The sequence below is a fragment of the Orycteropus afer genome, unplaced genomic scaffold (genome assembly GCF_000298275.1).
Source record: "Orycteropus afer afer isolate SDZICR_OR568_19922 unplaced genomic scaffold, OryAfe1.0 scaffold00732, whole genome shotgun sequence".
Classification (NCBI taxonomy): Eukaryota; Metazoa; Chordata; class Mammalia; order Tubulidentata; family Orycteropodidae; genus Orycteropus; species Orycteropus afer.
Genome location: NW_006922319.1, coordinates 369,379 through 390,961, shown reverse-complemented (window position 1 = coordinate 390,961; position 21,583 = coordinate 369,379). Strand labels below are relative to the sequence as shown.

At 41.6% G+C, this 21,583-nt stretch overlaps 1 protein-coding gene across 1 annotated transcript in view; it reads right to left on the bottom strand.

Moving 5' to 3' along the window:
- The window catches only part of DNAH3 (dynein axonemal heavy chain 3), a 308,795-nt gene that overhangs the window by 161,389 nt on the left and 125,823 nt on the right, over positions 1 to 21,583 (bottom strand). Inside the window, exons 20-24 of the mRNA XM_042783203.1 lie at positions 16,529 to 16,620; positions 6,634 to 6,748; positions 4,442 to 4,558; positions 3,436 to 3,615; positions 1,429 to 1,565 (exon numbers count right to left, since the gene is read on the bottom strand). Coding sequence (XP_042639137.1) covers positions 1,429 to 1,565; positions 3,436 to 3,615; positions 4,442 to 4,558; positions 6,634 to 6,748; positions 16,529 to 16,620 — 641 coding nt within the window. The remainder of the gene's footprint in view (positions 1 to 1,428; positions 1,566 to 3,435; positions 3,616 to 4,441; positions 4,559 to 6,633; positions 6,749 to 16,528; positions 16,621 to 21,583) is intronic.

The following is a 21,583-nucleotide window of genomic DNA, read 5'->3' as shown; positions in this document are numbered from 1 at the left end:
TTTTTTTTTTTAACTTATGAAGACAATGTAGTCCAGAAAGGTTAAGTGACTGTCTTATCCCGACTGGCTGGATTTGAATTCCAGGTTTGCCATTTACCACTTGTATCTCTTTGGAAAAATTACTGTTTTCTCATTTATAAAGTGGGGGTAATAATAATGGTCCTAACCTTATAGGGTTATTACAGGGATTAAATAAATTAATACATGTAAAGTACTTGGGAACACTGTCCTGGCATATGGTAAGCACTATATCAGTGCTGGCTATTACTAATACTTTTATTAGGAATAACAGTACTGGATATGGGACTAGAAACCAAATCATTAGGAATTTCCTCAGTTTAATCCCCCAAGTTTTGTGCTTCCAAATCAGGGCTTCTTCTATCTGTGCTGTATTTGTGCTGTCCAATACAGTAGACATTAGCCACATGTGGCTATTTACATTAGAGAAAATAATAGCAAGCTAAAATTCACTTCCTCAGTCACACTAGCCACATTTGAAGGGCTCAGTAGCCAGATGTGGCTCACCAGCCATGATTCCATACACAGCACAAATACAGAACATTCCTGTCATTGCAGAAAGTTCCATTGGACAATGTTGCTCCTAATAATAGACACTGGGGACATTTATGAGTCCCAAAGAAACCGCTTTTTTTTTTTTTTTTTGGTAGAGACCAGGGAGCTAACTTTGTTCCCATATAAGGAAACACTCAAACTTATTTTTCTTAAAAGCCAATTGGGATCAAACTTAATAACACTCAAAGTACATGTGTGACCATCCATGGTGAATTAGATGGACAAATTACCAGGATTGAGGGCCTGAGTTTCTGGAACTAGCCCTTTAAAACTACTTAGAGTTTTTCTTAGTAGAACATTGGGTCTCATGGAAAGAAAGTTGAATATTTATAAACATACCTACCAGAAACTAGACAATTTGATGGCAAAAACTTAACTCACATTTCTTAAACACATAAGCTAAATGCTAAAGACTTTACAAGTATTATATCATTTGATCTGCACAAGAAATACATGAAGTAGGGGCCATTACTATATCGCTGTTTTACAGTGGAAGGTCTGAGGCTAAGACAGAGTTGCTGAAGGTCTCACGACTAATAAGTGGAAGTGCTGGAACTTGAAGCAAAGTGTGTCTAACTCCAAAAGTCAGGCTCTTAGTCATGACTACCACAACTACCATACCCTCTGCATGGCTGATTGGGCAAAGTATAGACTCAGTGCCATTAGTTTCAACCTCACTATAAACAATGACCATGTTACATGCCTTACCCCTAATAGCTGTCTCCTAACGGAATAGAGAATCAGGAGAGTATATGGAAATATTTTGGTAGATGCCATCCCTCAATGTGAAAAATGTAATTCTACCTATACATGGTTTAAGAGGACAACTTCAAACAAAAGAATAACATTGCATACCTGGGGAAAAATAGTCTCTTCTTCTCCAAGTAATCATTCAGTCCCCTCTGGATGTCATCCAACAGAAGGTTAGCTTCTTGAAGCTTCTCATTCATCCGGGGCTGGTCAGCAGCCATCAGAACCCTGGCATCTTTCACCTAAGTTCAATCAAAGCAGGTAGAAGTCACCATGGGTTTCACCTCTGACATTAACATTATCATCCCAGGTTCTGACATTGGTCATTGTAATGTGTCTGTGACCAGCCCATCAACTAATGACCCTCCTTGCTCAGCCAACTGTCTCCTCAATCCCATAGGGATGAATTATTGGCATTCATACAACATAAGCCTTTATCTCTGGCCATGGGCTAGGGTCAGGCACCTGAAACAAACTGAGCCAATTATATATTAACTCTGTTGTTGTTGTTGTTATTTGCCATCGAGTCGGCCCTGACTCATAGCGACCCCTCCTTGGGTTTCCGAGGCAGTATCACTACGGAAGTAGGAATGCCCAACCTTCCTTCCGAGGAGTGGCTGGTGGGTTTGAACCGCCAGCCTTCTGGTTAGCAGTCAAGTGCCTTAGGCACTATGCTACCAGAGCTCCTATATATTAACTCTGGGAGTTTGGTATTCAGACCATAACTATACTAGTCCAGACCAACCCCCGGAATGAAAGGACTTTGGAGTTGAGTGAGGGTCATTTTTCACCATGTGACCAAGTGACAGAGCAAATATTAAAGCAGAGAGAGACAGATGCAGGCATGGGAAAAGGAGCTAGGATTAGACACAGAGAAAGAGCACCTGTGAGTTCCTGAGAGGTTTCTGTTCTAGAGCCATCATTTGTGAGGCCTGGCTGCACTTTCTGCTCCTGGGTTCCATTCACTCAGTTTTTTGTGGAGCTACCTTGAGAGGGTATCTGTCACTTGCAACCAAAGTACCTTAACTAATACAGAGTTGGTGGAAGCAGGGCATTATAAGAATTGCTTCCAGCAAATGGGCAGATAGCAATTCCTACTTAGTTCCCTCCTGCAAACAACTAGGACAGATACATTTCCTTGAGACTAATTCTTTATAAGCATGCCCCAATTTGAGCAGACTTAACTTAAAAAAGAAAACAAACAAACAAAAAAGATATGAACTTCTCAACAGCTACCACTTTAAGTGTCCTGTACACATGGTAAACTTCTCATCCTTCAAGACTTGGTTCCAATGCCACCTCCTTAGGAGGGCTTCCTCAATACTCCCAGGTAACTAAATCACTCTTCTGTATTCTGAAAATTGTGTGTATTTCCATTACAGCTCTTACTTATCTAAGCCTGTCTTCTGCACAAGATAAGAATTCTATGAAAATAGAAATAATATTGTAGTCATCTTCAAATATTTTCTGACTCCTAGTACAAAAATTGGGTCACATCAAGTACTGAATAAGCGTTTGCTGAATGACTGAGTTGTGAATGTGGATACTTATTTGACTTCTAAAAAGATTCTCCAATTCGACGGCACATACAACAAGAACAACAACAACAAGATTCTCAATATATAAAAGCTTTATTGCATTATCCCATAACAAAGTCTTCTACTTAATTAGAAATGATAACTAAATAATATAAACTGTCATTAGTTACCTCTCAAAACAAACAAACAAACAAAAAAAAAACAAACTCACTCACATTGAGCTGATTCTGACTCACAGCAACCTACATTGGGTTTCCGAGGTGGTAAATCATTATGGAAGCAGATTGCCCCATCTTCCTTCCACAAAACAGCTGGTGGGTTTGAACCACCAACCTCTGCTTAGTAGTAAAATGCCTTAGGTACTGTGCCACCAGAGCTCCTTTAGCAAGGTATAATTTCTATATTACATAGTTGTTTGAATTTTTAAGAGCAATGATAACTTTTAAAATTAGGAGAAAAGATATAAAAATATCAAATTTGCAAAAATTCAGTTTACATTCAAGTTACAAGTTACAAAGCAATGTATGGCATTCACATTTCTGCTGGTGAGATTTGCTAGGGGGTAAAAACTTACCGCTTGGGACATGATTGACTTCCAGTAACTATCAACAATGGCAAATTTCCTGCCCTCTTCTGGCATCTGGGCTACGATGTCCTCTGAGCTGAAGATATGTTCCAGGTACAGCCAGGTGGCTTGGCATTTCAACCAGGCATCCAAAATTTCCTGCACACGAACTAGCTTTTCTTCCCACTTCTGTGAATGTAGTATTTCATTGATAAGTCCATAACCTGCCACTTTGCATGACAGGCTCATGGACTGAACAAATGGATGGATGGCTTCATTCACTCACTCACTCATTCATTCATTCAGCAAATACTTATTAAGTGCTCTCTATGCTCCGGTCACTCTTGTAGGCAGTGAATGAAACAGACCAGCGTTCTCCCAGAGCTCCTATTTTAGTGGAACAGTAATAATATTAATAGCTATAAACACTGTGTGCCAGGTACTGTTCTAAGTGCTTTATATATGTGGAATCAATTTAATCTTCATGACAGCCTCATGGGGTAGTTATTATTACTAACCCACGTCACAGATGCAGACAATGAGCATAACAGTTCAAGTACCTTGCCTAAGGTCACACAAGTAACGTGTGTCAGAGCCAGACTTGGAATCCAGCTAGTCTGGCTCCAAGCTTGTGCCCTTAGCTTATGCAACTTTTCACAAGCCATTAGCAAAAGTGACCTAAATCCCCACTATCATGTAATATACATCTGAGATTACTATAGCCCACAGGTTATTCACATAATTTCCAAATATATTTTTATTTGATGCATTCAAACATCTCATCTTCTCTTGTTGTTCATTCATTTAGCAAATACTAAATGAATTTAGCATGGCTAACCATGCCATGCACTTAATTGCACGGCCACTGCTTTCAGTCTTGTGTTAATTTTTTTTTTTTTTCCCAATTAGAAGATAGTGACTTTCCTTGTGAATCGAACTTGAAAACCTTCAACCTCCCCGGAGAAACCCAGGGCTAATGGGACATCACAAAACACTCAATCTCATTTCCTCTTACCCGGCATTCTGCTTCTATTGGTTTGATGAATGGCGAGCCACACATGGTCTGAGTCTTTATAATGTGATCATCAAGCATAAGTTGAATGTCATCAACTGCACACAAGATGCTTGTATCCTACAAATAAAGATGCCCCACCTTGTCAAAATCATGAGACCTCCAATCTTGGTACTAATATCAAAGGTCTCAGCTCAGATCTACACCCTAGTGGGACAGAATTAGAATTTCTATTTTCTTCCTTGAAAATGTTCTTAAACACATTTATTTTCTACTTCCTTTGCAGAAATCGAATACCATACATATTCAGACACCGTGAGGGTGGGAGTAGACATCTGTCCCATGGCTCTCCCTCAGGTATCATCAGCTGTAATTTGACTGGTTAGGCCTGGATCGGGAATTCCCACACTGTGCACCACGGTGCCCCAGCATACTGCAGCACACTCACAGTAAATAACTGTGGTTATTAAAATTAAAATAAAAATATGTTTTCTTTCAATTGAAGTGTATGTATTTTTTGTAGTCAGCTGCTAAGTTGATAAGACATAAATACTTATTGAACTTAATTACTTAATAAAGGAAGCTGTTAAGTATTTCTTTTGGCTTAAGGGCACCATGAAAAAAGTACTTACACACAAAAGTCTGTGAACCAACAAAGTTTGGGAACCTCTGGCTTGCACATTTACTGGGCCATATGACACAGTGATTAAGCACTTGACTACTGAAAGATCAGAGGTTCAAACCCACCAGCCACTCTTTGGGATATAAGACCTAATAATTTGCTCTCATAAAGATTACAACCTAGGAAACTCTATGGGACAGTGCTACTCTGTCCTGTATGGTTACTATGAGTTGGAATCCACTTGATGGCACACAACAACTGTGCTTTAAAGTCAGCCCTGTGGCTAGTACTTCCCCTCTTGGGTCCAAGAGGCAAGTAAACTACAAGGGCCTGTGCCCTGAGGCAGATCTGGTCTTTCTATTTTCAATCCCTTCAAGCCTACATCTAGGTGGGTAAATTGGGTCCAAGACATTTTCTCTCACCTACATTTTACCAGTAGCTTTGCACTGGGAGGCTTGTCCAGTTGTTAATAAAGTGGTACCTTGATCCCAATTTTGCTGTTGATCCTTGACTATAGCTACCATAATCAGAAACCTTGAGGATCAAGCAGGTGTAAGTGAACTCTTACTGGGTCCTCCAGCTTAACTCCTCATCTCAGCCCAACAGCCTCTAGCAGCTTTTAATCCAATCAGACTGTGGAGCACCAAGCTTAAGGTTGATGAAACAGGGGTTTTGGAACCATGGTGGCCAGATTTCTCTGGGACAGGCCCCAAAACTAGGCCAAATGCTCCCAGCTCTCATCCCTCCCATTAGGTCATGCACAGTTCTTATCCAAGTGAAATCAAGGCACCCTGACTATTGAAACGAGAGGGGAAGTAAGTCACAAAAGGATAAAATGCAGCCTTGGGGTGGGAGAAAGGTGTAGGAGTCTTTAAGATTTTGGTTTTCCACGCAAGCTGCACATTAGAAAAATGAGAGGCCTTAAAAATACAAATGTCCAGGCACTCTGGGGTGGAAAGATCAGGAAGAATCAACGGAAATACTTTAAAAAGCTTTCCAGTGATGCTACTGTGCAGCCAGGGCTGAGAAGCCACCTAGAAGTGTGGAACTGAACTCACCCCAGTGGCTCAACTCTCAGATAAGCAACAGACAGGCCTATAAGGTGAATAACAGAGGGTACGCACTCCTCAGGACAATCGGCCCAACAAGATCAAAGAGCAGCTTTTGCCCAGGGATAATAGTCAGAAGGTTGGAAGGGGTTGGAAAGAAGGACAAATGGAAACAGGAAAACAGGGAGGAAGTGGTAAGAGTGATGTTACATTATGGGGACTGTAGTCAATGTCAGGATACAAAATATGCATGGATTGCTGGATAGAAAACCAATGTGTTCTGTAAACTCACTCAAATCACAATAAAAGGTTTTTTTTGTTTTGTTTTTTAATACAAAAAAAAAAAAAGAACTGATGGTCTGCACTACGTGAATTGCAGCCTGTTCTTCAATGATGCATTGTTCTCTCAGAGCAGCAAACATCCCCATCCAAGATGTTGCTGTTCTGAACTAGCCACCTCTGTAACCTACTACATACAAAGCGGGGCTGCTTTCTGGGGGCCAGCCTGGTGGATTCAGACTCACAGAATCTCTGTATTTCACAAAACTGAACACCATGTTAATCCAGTCCAACTTCATTTTTTCCAAGTTTTTCTCCAAAGAATATTCTTTACTGGCGGCTGCACTAATGGGTTCCAGTCTAAAGAGAAAACATAGCACCATCAGCAACAGGAGGAGCAGAGAAAACACGCCAAAGGCTTTCCAAGAAATGAAAAAAGTCATTAGTTTAGTTTTATCACAATGTTTACTATCCCAATCTAAGATCCGCCAGCTTCCACCACTGTTTTGTAGGGTCTTTCAATCTCAGCATATTGACATTTGGGGCTGGATAGTTCTGTGTTGTGGGAGCTGCCCTGTTCACTCTCGATGTTTAGCAGCATCCCCGCCCTTGGCCTATTAATTGCCAGTAGCCGATCTCACCCCTCTTCACCCTAAGCCCCCTTAACTCCTTACCCCCTCTCGTGACCCTCTACTCTGTCAGGTTTAACAACCAAATGTCCCCTGGGGGTGGAAAATCACCCGTAGTTGAGAACTATGGCCTCAAGGCCACTAAAACAAGACAGTTGCTTCAGGTTGGTTTACTCCTTACTTGCTCACCTTCTGATACTTTAAGATGTTGAACATATGTTAATTTTCTCTACTTTTGGTGTAAATATGCATAGCTAAATCCACTCCCATACCTCCTGTTCCACAGTTTCTAGACATAATGATCAGTGATACTGGCAACATTCTTCACATTGTGTCAACATTCTCATTATTTCTGTTATAGTTGTTTCATTTCCTGCCCCCGAATCTTCTCACTTATACTTTAAAATCGTTGTTGACCCTTTGGTCTTACATAGCTAATTTTGTTTTTAAAGAAATGCAATACTCAAGAGTGACAATCTTTACTCTTTGGGCTAATTAAAGGTAATTTCAGGAACAACAATAACATCAGGCGATACTCTCAATTCAATGTTTGAGGAGCAGCTCAGGGACATAGGGACTCCTCTAGCCTCAGTAGGTCCAGTAAGTCTGGATTCCTTAAGAATTTGCAGTTATGTTTCACTTTTTTCTCCCTTCTTATCAGATTCAACTACTGTGTTCCTGATCAGAACTATCAGTAGTGGTAGCTGGGTACCACCTAGTTCTTGTCTCAAGGTGGAGGAGGCAGTGGTTCATATAGATAATTAGTTCTGTAATCCAGTTCCTCCTCTCATTTTTGGTTTCCTTCTTTCTCTTTTGTTCCAGATGAATAAAGACCAATAGATGCATTTTAGGTGGTTGTTTGTAAGCTTTTAAGATCCCAGACACACTACTTACCATACTGGGAGGTAGAACATAAACTTTAAGGGCTATATTATGCCAGTTAACTGGATTGTTCCATGAGACCATGGCCCTAAGCCCCCAAACCAAGAGAGCTAAGGTATTTTTCACAAACAGTACACCCATGTACCATGTAAATAACATGCACACACATATAATGGGTGGAACTGAAAAAATTGTGTGAAAAAGTTCTGCCATAATGTGCCCATGCATATACCACACATCTCGAGACATTTCTAAAAGATAATTTCAGCCTCATTCACTCCCATTCAATAGTCCAAAAATGTTACTTTTGATCATCTTTGTATAATATAAGTATAAGCAAGCCATGGTCAAGAAATCATGGATGAAGTTTGGTAGTATGCCAGTAATTGGTAAATAAACAATTGAAACTGTGCATTTTCCCTGGGGCAGTTCATGGTTGAGCCTGAGAGTGGTGGACCTCCTTACAGTTGATCTGTGCCCAGGTACATCCCACCAGAGATAGGCAGCAGGTCGAGTGAAGGGCTGCATGTGAGGCTGCCACAGATCAAGCATGGGTTGGTCACATGGCAGGTGGGGGCTGTTTCCTATACGTGCCTAGGTCGCATGGTGCCAACCCCACATAAAGCCAGGTCGCAGGACAGTGTGAGTGCAGGAGTGCCCTGCGCCAGCCATACAGGGCCCCCAGCCAGTCAATCAGACTTCTCTCATCTGAGAGAGGAATGCATAACCCCTCTGTGCTGTGGCTTTTATACCCAACCCATGGTGTCTGCAAAGGCTGGAGATCCAAATGGCCTGAGCACAATGGCTGGCCAGCAGAATGTGCACAGGTGTGGTGCTATGGCGTCACCCATCTGTGTGGCCTCTCTGGCCCAGGGGGTTGGAAGAAACTCTCAAACTTCCTGGGCTGGGGTCAGTCACTCCAGGGAGAGTTATTTCCAGAGTGGAAAAAGCAGGAATTTCTTCCTGCTTTGGACAAAGTGATTTGTAGAGCAGGGAAGGAATTCTGCCAGAGGAGAGGCTGTTTTAGAAACTCCAGGGTCTGCTGCTGGGAACCAAACCTCTACGTCAACAGGTACCAAGAAGAAGACATAACATTAAATCCACTGGACAGAAAATAAATTGAAATTGAAGCCACCAACACGTAAAAAATATTGGTATAGCACACTTATGCAAATAATGTATGGAGAGTTCCATGTTACACAAAAATGTGTATGCGTGTTATTTGCGAAAAACTATGGTAATCCCATGAGGGGACTGGTTATGTCTAATTAGTATCAGTATCTATAGCCTCCTCTTCTTCTTTTTTTTTTGGTTGTTGTTCTTGTTGCAAAACTATATACCTAGCATTTGTCCATTCATCCCTTTTTCCTATGGACAGCTTATAGATGTCAGTTACTTAGGTCATGCCGTGCAAACTTCACCCATGTTTGGTGCCTCCTTTCCTCTTTCTCTAAACATAGAGTGACTAATACCTAGGGAGCATTTCTCTCTCTTCCCTCTCCCTCACCACCACTGGTAAACACTAATGAAAATGAGTTTCTATAAATTTACCTATTCATATCATTTTATAAAAGTTAGAAATATAGTATTTGTGTGTGTGTGTGTGTGTGTAAATATGTGTGACTGACGTTTCACTCAACATGTTTTACAGGTTCATCCATATTGTAACATGTTTTGGGAGCTCATTTTTATTTATTACTGAGTAGTATTCTATTGTATCTATGTATGTACCATATTATACTTATCCATTCATACATTTTGCTACTGTGAATAGTGCTGCAACAAACACAGGTGTGCATATGCCTGTTCATGTCACTTCTATTAGATCTCTAGGGTCCACACTAGAGTGCAATTTCTGGGCCATATGGCAGCTCGACATTTAGTTTCTTGAGGAACTGCCAGACTGTTTTCACATGGCTGTACCATTTTGCGTTCCCACCAGCAATAGATGAGGGTTCCGATTTCTCCACATCCCCTCTTGTTATTTTCTATTTTTGTTGTTGTTGTTGTTGTTTAATTTTAGCCATCCTACTAGGAGTGAAATGGTATCCCATTGTGGTCTTGATTTGCATTTCTCTGATGGCTAATGATACTGCACATCTTTTCATGTGTCTGTTGGCCATATGAATATCCTCATTGTTGAAATGTCTGTTCATTTTCTTTGCCCAATTTTTCATTGGTTTATTTGTCTCTTTGTTGTTAAGTTGTAGAAGTTTTCTGTATATTTTACATATTAGGCCCTTATCGGTTATTTATTCCCAAAGATTTTTTCCTGGTCTGTAGGTTGTCTCTTTATTCTTTTGATAAAGTCTTTTGATGAACATAAGTACTTGATTTTATGAGGTCATAGTTATCTTATTTTGTATTCTGTTGCTGTGTTTGATAATCTATCATTTAAAAAATTAGGTTCCAAAGTTTTTGCCTATCTTTACATCCACGAACTTTAGATTTAACATTTGGTCCTTGATCCATTTTGAATTAGTTTTTGTGCAAGGCATGAAGTATAGATCTTCTTTCATTTTTTGGTATGTGGAATCCAGTTTTGCCAGCAGTATTTGTTGAAGAACTTACTGATGAGGACCAAAGACTACAGCCTTCAGTATGGATTACACCTCCACAGAAAGAAAAAAAAAATTCTCACAGTTGGACCAAAAAGCAACATCATGATAAATGGAGAAAAGATTGAAGTATCAAAGATTTCATTTTACTTGTATCCACAATCAATGCCCAAGGAAGCAGTAGTCAAGAAATCAAACAACACATTGCACTGGGCAAATCTGCTGCAAAAGACCTCTTGAAAGTGTTAAAGAATAAAAATGTCACTTTGAAGACTAAGATGCACCCAAGCCATTGTCTTTTTAATAGCCTCATATGCAGGTGAATTGGAAAATGAATAAGGAAGATTACAGAAGAGCTGATACATTTGAATTGTGGTGTTGGTGAAGAATACTCAATATACCATGAACTACCAGAAAAATGAACTAATTTGTCTCGGAAGTATAGTCAGAATGCTCCCTAGAAGCAAGAATGGCCAGACTTGTCTCTTGTACTTTGGTCATGCTATCAGGAGGGACCACTCCCCAGAGAAGGGTATCATGCTTGGTAAGGTAAAGGGTCAGAGAAAAGAGATCCTCAATGAGATGGATTGATACAGTGGCTGTACCAATGGGCTCAAGCATAACGGCTGTGAGGATTGTGCAGGACTGGGTTGCTGAGTCAACTCCAACTCGCCAGCACCTAACAACAACATTTGTGGAAGAGACTGTTTCTTCCTCCACTGCATAGATTTTGTTCCCTTGTCAAAAATCAACTGACCATAGATGTATTTCTGGGTTTTCAATTCTCTTCCATTGGTCTGTGTGTCTATCATTAATCAGTACCAGTCTATTTTGGTTGCTGTAGCTATGTAATATGTTTTGAAGTTATATGTATGAGGTCTCCTACTTTGTTGCTCTTCTTCAAAATTGCTTTAGTTAATTGGGGTCCTCTGTCTTCCCACATAAAACTAAGGATTAGTTTTTCCATTTCTGTAAGGAATGCTGTTGGAATTTTTATCATTGTGTTTTACCTATAATCCTACCTTTTGTTAGTATTGACATCTTGACTATATTAAGTTGTCCAATTCATGAGCACAGAATGTCTTTTCGTGTATTTAGGTCTTCTTTAGTATTTTTCAGCAGTGTTTTAAGTTAAGTCATTCACATCATTGGGTAAATTTATTCCTGGATATTTTATTCTCTTAGAAGTCTCTTAAGTGGAGCTATTTTCTTAATCTCTTCTCCAAATTTCTCATTGCTGGTGTATAGAAACTCAACTGATTTTTCTGTATTGACCTTCTATCCTGTAATTTTGCTAAATTCCTTTATTAGTCCTAGAAGCTTTTAATACATTCTTTGGGATTTTTCTATACACAGGATCAAAAGATGGAAGGACTATACAAAACCACTGTACCAAAAAGAACTGATCAACATTCAACTATTTCAAGAGGTAGCATAAGATCAAGAACCGATGGTATTGAAGGAAGAAGTCTAAGCTGCACTTAAGGAACTGGTGAAAAACAAAGCTCCAGGAATCGATGGAATACCCATTGAGACATTTCAACAAATGGGTTCAGTACTGGAGGTGCTAACTCAAAATCTGGCTAACCAACTTGAAGAGATCCCTATTTGTGCCCATTCCAGAGAAAGGTGACCCGACAGAATGTGAAAACTACTAAACAATATCATTAATATCACACACAAGTAAAATTTTGCTGAAAATAATTCAGAAAAGATTCTAGAAGTATATTGATAGGGAAATGCCAGAAATTCAATCTGGATTCAGAAAAGGATGTTGAATGAGGGATATCACTGCTGATGTCAGATGGATCTTGGCTGAAAGCAAAGAATATCAGAAAGATGCTCACCTGTGTTTTATTGACTATGCAAAGCCATTTGACTATGTGGATCATAACAAATTATACATAACATAGCAAAGAATGGGAATTCCAGAACATTTCATTGTGCTCATGAGGAATCTGTACATAGACCAAGAGGCAGTCATTCAAACAGAACAAGGAGATACTGCATGGTTTAAAATCAGGAAAGGTGTGTGCCAGGGTTATATTCTTTCACCACACTTATTCAATCTGTGTGGTGAGCAAATAATCCAAGGTGGACTATATGAAGAAGAACATGGCACTAGGATTATTTTACTTGGATCCACAATCAACACCTATGGAAGCAGCAATCAGGAGATCAAATGACATATTGCATTGGGAAAAACTGCTGCAAAAGACCTGTTTAAAGTGTTAAAAAGCAAAGATGTCCTTTTGAAGACTAAGGTGTGTATGACTTGAGCCATAATATTTTCAATCACCTTATATACATGGGAAAGCTGGACAATGAATAAGAAAGATAGAAGAATTGATGCACTTAAATTGTAGTGTTGGTGAAGAATATAAAAAATACTATAGACTGCTAGAGAATGAACAAACTTATCTCAGAAGAGGTACAGCCAAACACGCCTTAGAGGTAAGAATGGCCAGATTTTGTCTCACCTACTTTGGTCATGTTGGAAGGGACCATCCCCTGCAGAAGGATATCATGCTTGGTAAAGTAGAGGGTCAGGGAAAAGGGGAAGCCCCTCAATGAGATGGACTTACACAGTGGGTTCAATGATGGGCTCAAACACAGCAATGATTATGAGGATGGCACAGGACTGAGCAGTTTCATTCTGTTGTGCATGGGGTTGCTGTAAGTCAGAACTACCTCGATGGCACCTAACAACAACAACTACAATAGAATCATACTTTCTGCAAACAGAGGCTGTTTTACCTCTTCTTTTCCAATTTGGATACCTTTTTGGTCAGGACTTCCAGTACAATATTAAACAGGAATGGTGAGTATCTTGGTTCCCTAGTGCTGTTATAACAGAAATACCACAAATGGATGGCTTTAACAAATAGGAGTTTATTCTCTTACATTTCAGGAGGCTGGCAATCCAAATCCAGAGTGCCAGCTCTAAGGTCCTCTGGGCCCTAGACCTTGGGCCTCAGCTCTGCCTCCTGTTCCAGGCCCACTGGAGCTGGAGGTGTCTCCTAACTCAGACAGCTGTGGGCTGCTAAGGCTGATGAACCCCAGGTTGGCAGATAATATGGCATGATCCCAAGATTGGCAGGCAGCATGGCAGACCACTGGTTCAAGTCCAGAAACTGGAGATAAAGACTCAGCCAAATGCAGGATCCAGATGTGCCAAAAAGCTAGAGATCTTCCTCAAAGCTTCTCCATATATACTGGAAGCAGACCACATCCCAAAGGTAATTCCCCATCAACTACTTAACTACTCACAGTAGATTCCACCATGGAGGTGATCACAGTCTCATCATGGGGAATAACTACATCCAGCTACCAAGGCACTCAGAACCAAAGCCTAGCCAAGGTGACACAGAACCTTAACTACCACAGTGAGATTGAGTATCCTTGTCTTGTTCCTATTTTCAAGGGGAAAGTTCTTGATCTCTCTCCATACAGTATAATGTTGGCTGATGGGTTTTTAAAAATTGTTCTTAATCTTGTTGAGGAGCTCCTCTTTTATTCCTATCTTAAGAATTTTTATCAAGAAAAAGTGCTGGATTTTATCAGATGCTTTTTCTGCATTGATATGAGATGGTGGTTCTTTTCCTTTCTTATATTGATGTAGTGTATTACATTGTCTGATTTTCTAATGTTGAATCAACCCTGCATTGCTGGAATAAATCCCAGTTGATCATGACGTATAATTCTTTTCACACGCAGTTGGATTCTCTTTGCTAGTATTTTGTTGAGAATTTCGGCACTTAAATTTTAAGGAGTATTGGTCTATAGTTTTCTTTTCTTCTGGTGTCTTTGTCTAGCTTTGGTACCAGGGTAATGCTGGCTTCATAGAGTTAGGGAGTATTCCTTCTTCCTCTGCTTTTTGGAACAGTTTAAACAGGATTGGTATCAGTTCTTCTCTAAATGTTTGACAGAATTCGCAGTGAACCCGTCTGGTCCTGGACCTTTCTTTCTTAGGAGGTTTTTATTATTATTATTATTATTATTATTGATTCAATCTCTTTGCTTGTTGTGGGTCTGCTGAGGCTTTCTACTTTCTTTTGAGTCAGTCTAGGTAGGTTATGTGGTTAACTTATGTTAATTTACGTGAGGTTTTTGCTTCACTTCCTGCTCACTCCTCTTTTCAAAATCATCTGCTCTTTTTCCTGATACACTGGGTCCACCCAGCCACCTCACCCTGTTCCATAGAAAAGTGCTCTTTCTTCTTGTTTCCACAAAGAGCCTCATACCTATAATAGTCACTGGAGCTCTGGTAGCACAATGCCTAAGCCATGTGACTGCTAACCAGAAGGCTGGTGGTTCAAACCCACCAACCACTCTGTGGGAGGAAGACTGGGCAATCTACTTCCATAAAGATTTACTGCCTTGGAAACCCAATAGAGGTCACTATGAGTCACTATGTGGTAATGGCTATATAACCAAACCAAATCCACTGCCATAGAGTTGATTCTGATTCATAGTGACCCCCACTGGGTTTCTGAGACAGTAAATCTTTATGGAAGTAGATTGACCAGTCTTGCTTCCCAGAGTGGCTGGTGGGTTTCAACCACCAACCTTCTGGTTAGCAGCCCAATGCCTTAGCCACTGTGCCACCAGAGCTCCTTATTGCACACTTACAGCATACCTTAATTCAGACTAGCCATGTTTTAAGGACTCAGCAGGTATCTATGGCTAGCATGCACTGTATTAGATACCAACATGGAGGATTTGTTAAACACAGATTGCAGGGCTCAACCCAGAATTTCTGATTCAGCAGGTCTGGGGTGGGGCCTGAGAATGCTTTTTTCTACAATGTTCCCAGGTGGCATCAATGTAGCTGGTCTGAGGACTACACTATGAAAACTACTGTGTCAAGTTAGACCTGAGTCCAGTTGCCTAATGGTGCCTCCAATCCAGACAGGCAACACAGGTCTCCCATCTACCACCCCGTGGGAAGTGGGGAAAAACAAACAGTATCCTGAGAAACTCTGGCTCTAAAAACCAGCAAGTCAAATAATACAAACTCTGGCACATAAACTTCAGGGGCATTTAGAGAAAGGGAATAAGCAAGCACTGTACCAGACAATACTCTGTTGTGAGTCATGGGATTTAAAAAAAATCCCTTTGAAATAAAATCTTTGACTCAATTTTCTAGTCACAACTTGCCATCATATCTGCAGCCAGAAATTAGGCTTCACCAATAGCTAGTCAGCTGAAGTGGAGGTTACCCTTTGAAGGCCAAACTATCTTCTGCTTTGAATTTCTTGTTGAAATCATGTGTTTTGAATAATAGAAAGCATTTTGAATGAAATAAAAAAGATTTTTTTTTTTAAAAAATGTAATATGGATTTTGATATAATTAGAGGACACATATGTCCCCAGGGGGTTCTGGTGCTGGGGTTGGTGGGATAAGGCCCATTTCTTCAAATTCACACAGTTATACAGGCCCCCATCAGATGGCAGTATGCACTAAAAGTGGGCTAGAAGCTTCCCATTAAACCCCAGAGGAGCAAAATGTAGGTAGGCACTATATGTCCCACGGGGCACAAAAGGGTTAAAAGTCTTAAAAATCCATTGCTATCAAGTTGATTCCAACCCATAGCAACCCTATAGGATGGAGCAGAACTATCCCATAGGATTTCCAAGACTGTACTTATCTTTCTCCTCCAGAGAGACTTGGTGGGTTCAAACTGCCAACCATTCAGTTAGCATTCAAGCACTTTAACCACTGTGCCACCAGGGCTCCTTTTAAGGTCTTAAGTCACCCTAACCCACAAGGAAAAAAACCTGATATGAGGCCAATCATATCATTCCAGGGTCTTACAGTGCTTGTGGTGCAGTGGTTAAAGTGCTCACCTGCAAACCAAAAGATCAGTCCCAACTCACCAGGTACTCCACAGGAGGAAGATGTGGCAGACTGCTTCCATAAAGATGACAGCCTTGGAAACCCTATGGGGCAGTTCTACTTTGTGCTTATGGGGTCACTATGAATTGGGATCAACTTGACAGCAATGGGTTTGGGTTATAGATACTCTGAGCAAAAATGAAACCTCCGCAAATGAAGGGAAGAGCCTTACTTTTCAACAAATTTGCCAAATCCAAATTCCAGCATATTTTGGAGGCAAGTCGTTTCATTGGGCTTTATTTCATAGCCAACAATTTCACTGATCTGTAAAGAAAAAAAAGAGGAAAACAAGTGTTTACTGTTCCAAGTTGTCCAAAAGAACTTTTCACGTTGAAAGAAACATACACAATACAGCAGTCGCTGTGGCTAGTTTGACCGAGGACATAACTAAAAAAATTATTTTTAATTAATTTAAAGTTAAATAGTCACATGTCACTGTTTTGTGTCACTGTGTCAGAGCAATGCAATAGGGCAGAGCAGAACTGCCCCATATCTTTATGGGACCAGATCACCAGGTCTTTTCTCTCTAGGAGTTGCTGTTGGGATTCAACTGTCAACCTTCTGGTTAAGAGCTGAGGGCTTAACCACTGCACCACTAGCGCTCCTTCTCATGTCACTACCCATTGATGTTGCAGTCGATTCCAACTCAGTGTCCCTAGAGGACAGAATATAACTGCCCTGTAGGGTTTCCAAGGCTGTCAGTCTTTATGGAAGCAAAGCCCAAACCAAACCCACTGTGGTCGAGTTGATTACAACTCACAGCATCCCTAGAGGACAGAGTAGAACTGCCCCACTGGGTTTCCAAGACTGTAATCTTTACGGCTCTGGTAGGATAGTTTCTAAGGCACTTGACTGCTAACCAGAAGGCTGGCGGTTCAAAGCCACCAGCCACTCCTCGGAAGGAAGGTTGGGCAATCCTACTTTTGTAGTGATACTGCCTCGGAAACCCAAGGAGGGGTCGCTATGAGTCGGGCTGACTCGACAGCACATAACAACAACAACAACAACAATCTTTACGGAAGCCGACTGCCACATCTTTCTCCCATGGAGTGGCTGGTGGGTTGGAACCTCTGACCTTCTGGTTAGCAGCTGAGTGCTTAATCATTGCACTGCCAAGATTGCTACTCACATGTCACTAAACCAAAAAAAAAAAAAAAAAACCCCTCTGCCATTGAGGGTTTCCAAGGTTAGAAAATATCTACAGAAATAGATTGCCTCATCTTCCTCCTGCAGAGAAGCTGGCAGGTCTGAACTACCAACCTTCTGGTTAGCAGCCAAATGCCTTACCCCCTGCACCACCAGAGCACATGTCACTAGTGGTACTAAATTGGACGTGCAATCTAAGGAATCAGGAGGAAGCCTGGAGCCCACTCTGCATTCTATCTGGTTTACTGAAGGATGGTCTCTCAATCAGACTGTGAGCACCTGGAAGCCACGACCAGGTCTCATTGGTTTTTGTGCTTCAGTGCACAGTGCAAAGCCCAGCCCATGAGAGCAGATAATTAAGTGTTTGCTGAATAAAAGAAGGGAGTCAAGACTATGTGAGACAACATGGAAACAATTAGTCCAAGGAACTGGTACACCATGACATCCTCAGCCTATACGACTATGAGACCAAAGGAACTAGATGGTGCCCAGCTACCACTGTCAACCATTCAGAGGGGGATCTATGTAGGAGATCCTTGATAGAGAGGGAAAACAATGTGGAACAAAACTCAGAATCATTTGGGGGAAAAAAAAAAAAAGAGGGACAAGCGTTGTTGGTCTGATAGAGCCTGGTGGAACCCCTGAGACTATGGCCCCTAGCTGGCCTTCAGGTCTGAAATTGAACCTACCTCTATGGCTTCCAGCCAAACAAAAGACAGGCGTATGAGATGAACTCCTTGGAGACATCAATCATGGGAGACTAGAAGGGCTGTGTATGCACAGGGAGACAGCTCAGGGAGCAGGAGTGCATGGGAGGGCAGGGCACAGGAAGGACGTGGCTCTGGGGAGGAAGTGGGAGGAGAGCTGTTGCACTGTGGGAGATTGCAGTCAATAACATGAAACAGTGTGTGCAAACTGCTGCATGGAGGATGAATTTGCTCTGTAAATTTTCACCCAGATCACAATAAAATAAAAAAAAAATAAAAATAAAAAAGGAGCATATGTGACAGGCAGACTCCCAAATTATGTGATCTGAGGATGCTAAGGAGGGAGGAATGGCCCTCCTTTTCAAAATACCTCCCCCTCTACCCCTTTGGGCTAACTTACTGGAAATCTCTGATTCCTCTGGTTTAACTATTACTCCAGGCTTATCTTTTAAGTGCACATATCCCCAAGCAAGGTCTCAAGTGAAGACTCTGACAGCTTCAGAAAACTTCTCAGAGGCTGAGAGACCTGGGTGTCATGAGGGTTACATGTGCTGAAGACGAGACCAGGGCACTGGAAGGGGAAGGAGGTGTCATGAAAAACCTGGCCTACTGCTCAATTCTGTCTCTGTCCAGCCCCAGAACAGTTAGAGAATGTCAAAGCAGGAAGGGATGTGAGAGCTGTGTCATGTTCTGTCTTATTAACCCTGTGTGCCCACAGCTTGGCATTTAGTAAGGCATCAGTATTTGTGGAGTGAAGGCATGAATGAACCAGCTAGTTCAATTGGCTTCCATCTGGGGCCTGGGAGGTCCACAAGAATAACAGAAATAATAAGAGTAATTAGCACTATGGAGGGCTGCCAAGGATGTGAGGCTCTGGGTGGCCCAAAGGGTTAAATGCCAACCCACTAACTGAAAGGCTGGCAGCTGGAGCCCACCCAGTGGTGCTGTGAAAGAAAGGCCTGGTGATCTATTTGGATAAAGATTACAGCCCAGAGAAGCCTATGGAGTAGTTCTAGTCTGTAGCCTCATTGGTAATGCATTTCCTTTGGTACTGTGTAGTAGGCACTGTTTGTTGTAAGAGCACTGTGTACTTAGTTCACTCTCATAACACTATGGGAAAAAAAAAAAAAAAAACCTCGCTGTCCTTGAGTCAGATCCGACTCTTAGTAACCATTCCTTGGGTTCCCAAGGCAGTATCACTACAGAAGTAGTTGCCCAACCTTCCCACTGAGGAGTGGCTGGGAGGTTTGAACCACCAGCATTCTGGTTAGCAGTCAAATGCCTTAAGCACTATGCCACGAGAGCTCCTATGAGGTAAGTACTAATGTATTATTTTCTCCTGTCCTACAGATAAGGAAATTGAGACAAAGAAATTAAGTATCTTGTCCAAAATTACCCAACTAATAAATGGCAGAATCAGGACTTGGACCCAATTCTCTCTGACACTAAAGTTTTTCCTATCCAGTTTATTCTAGTATCTCTCACAAGTTTTCCATGTATGCTTGTGCAGGTTATCCACTGCACAATTCTAGAAAGCAGCAGTCACACTGTAGTCCACAAAAAGTGTTCCCTTGAGTGGTGCATGGCACAATCTGCACAACTATTCCAGAAGCCCTGGGTTCCCTCATTTATTCTCCAGTACCTGAAAGTGTGGCTAAGGACAACACAGTAATTATCTCCAGGGTTAAATAGCACACCCATGTAAAGCATTTACAATAGTACTTGGCCCATAGTAAGGACTCAAAGATTTGTAGTTGTATTTTTAAAGTTATTTTTGTTAACTATAGAGATTAACAACACAGCTGGCTCTCTAACTTTAACAGCCTACAGCTATCAGGACCTAGAGTTGTGGTGTTGGCGAAGAATACTGAAAATGCCAATGACTGTCAGAAAAACAAACAAATCTGTCCTGGAAGAAGTGCAGCCAGAATGCTCCTTGGAAGTAAGAATGGCTAGATTTAGTCTCACTTACTTTGGGCATGTTGTCAGTAGGGACCATTCCCTGGAAAGGGATCTCATGATCGGTAAAATGGAGGGTCAGCGAAAAAGGGGAAGGCCCTCATAGATGGACTGACACAGTGGCTGCAACAATGGGCTCAGGTACAGCAAGGACTGTGAGGCTGACGTGGGACTGGGCAGTGTTTTGTTCTGTTGTACACAGGGTCCTATGAGTAGGAGCTGACTCGATGACACCTAACAACAACATAGCTACAATGTCCAGTAGGTAGCCACTAGCTGGTGCTAATGAAGCGTGGCTAGTCCACATGCTATGTTAAGTAAAAACACACCACATTTCCAAGACAGTGTGCAAAACGTAATGTAAAGTATCATTAATAGGTTTATATTGATTATATATTGAAATGATTAGTATTTTAGATATACTATATTTGGTTAAATAAAATCTATTAATAAAGTTATTTTTTCCTGTTTCTTTTAGCTTTCTAAACATGGCTACTGGGAACTTTAAAATCATATATGTGTTTTGCATTGTGTTTCTGTTGGACAGTGCTGTCCTAGAAAGCAAGCTCTGGTACTTAGTAGTGCAGTTTCTCCCTAAGGGAAAAGATTACCTTGTTTCATCCTGCTTTAAACCACAGTAGCAACCCCATTGCCAATATCAGTAAAGTCTTTTCCCCTATGTTTGGGGAGCAGACAGGGGAACAGACTACTGATATTGTTCACCTTTCCTGCCATTCTGGGGAATGGCCAAGAACCTCAGAACAGCCTCCCTATTACCCTGGAAGGACCAACTTCCAGCCTTGAGAGTTTCAGACAGTTTAGCCTCAGAAGCCCTGCTAGAACCAGTGCCTGGGCAAATGGGTCTCCTGAGTTAGGCATTAGGACTTCCCCATATTTCAGCCTGGGAGACCTGGTGCTGTCCCTGGGGTGGTCTGTGGTGTGACCTACACTGTTAGCAGGAATGTGCTCTGAGAGAGGGAAAACCTGAGTGTTTCAGATGGCCTCTGTCCTTTCATCCCCTCTGCCCACCTCCTAGGGGGTGCAAATGGTAAAGCACATGACTATGGCCAGAAGGCTGGTAGCTCAAATCCACCTGGAAGACAGGCCTGGCCGAGTGCTTCTGAAAGATCACAGCCTGAAAGCCCAATGGAACACAGTTCTACTCTGACACACATGGGGCCGTCGTGAGTCAGAATCGACTGCACAGCAGCTAACAGCAACAACCATCCTACTCCCTACTTTCTCACCCCTGGCTAACGGGTCAGTCCACTGGGCTTCCTCTTCACAGGCTTGTTGCTCAGGATCCACCCTCCTGGGGCTCCACTCCCCACCTAGAGTTTACTGCTCCAGACAGGCTGCTCCTCCCTCCCACCTGACATTTCTCACCCCCTTTCCATCCTTCCAGACAGAATCAA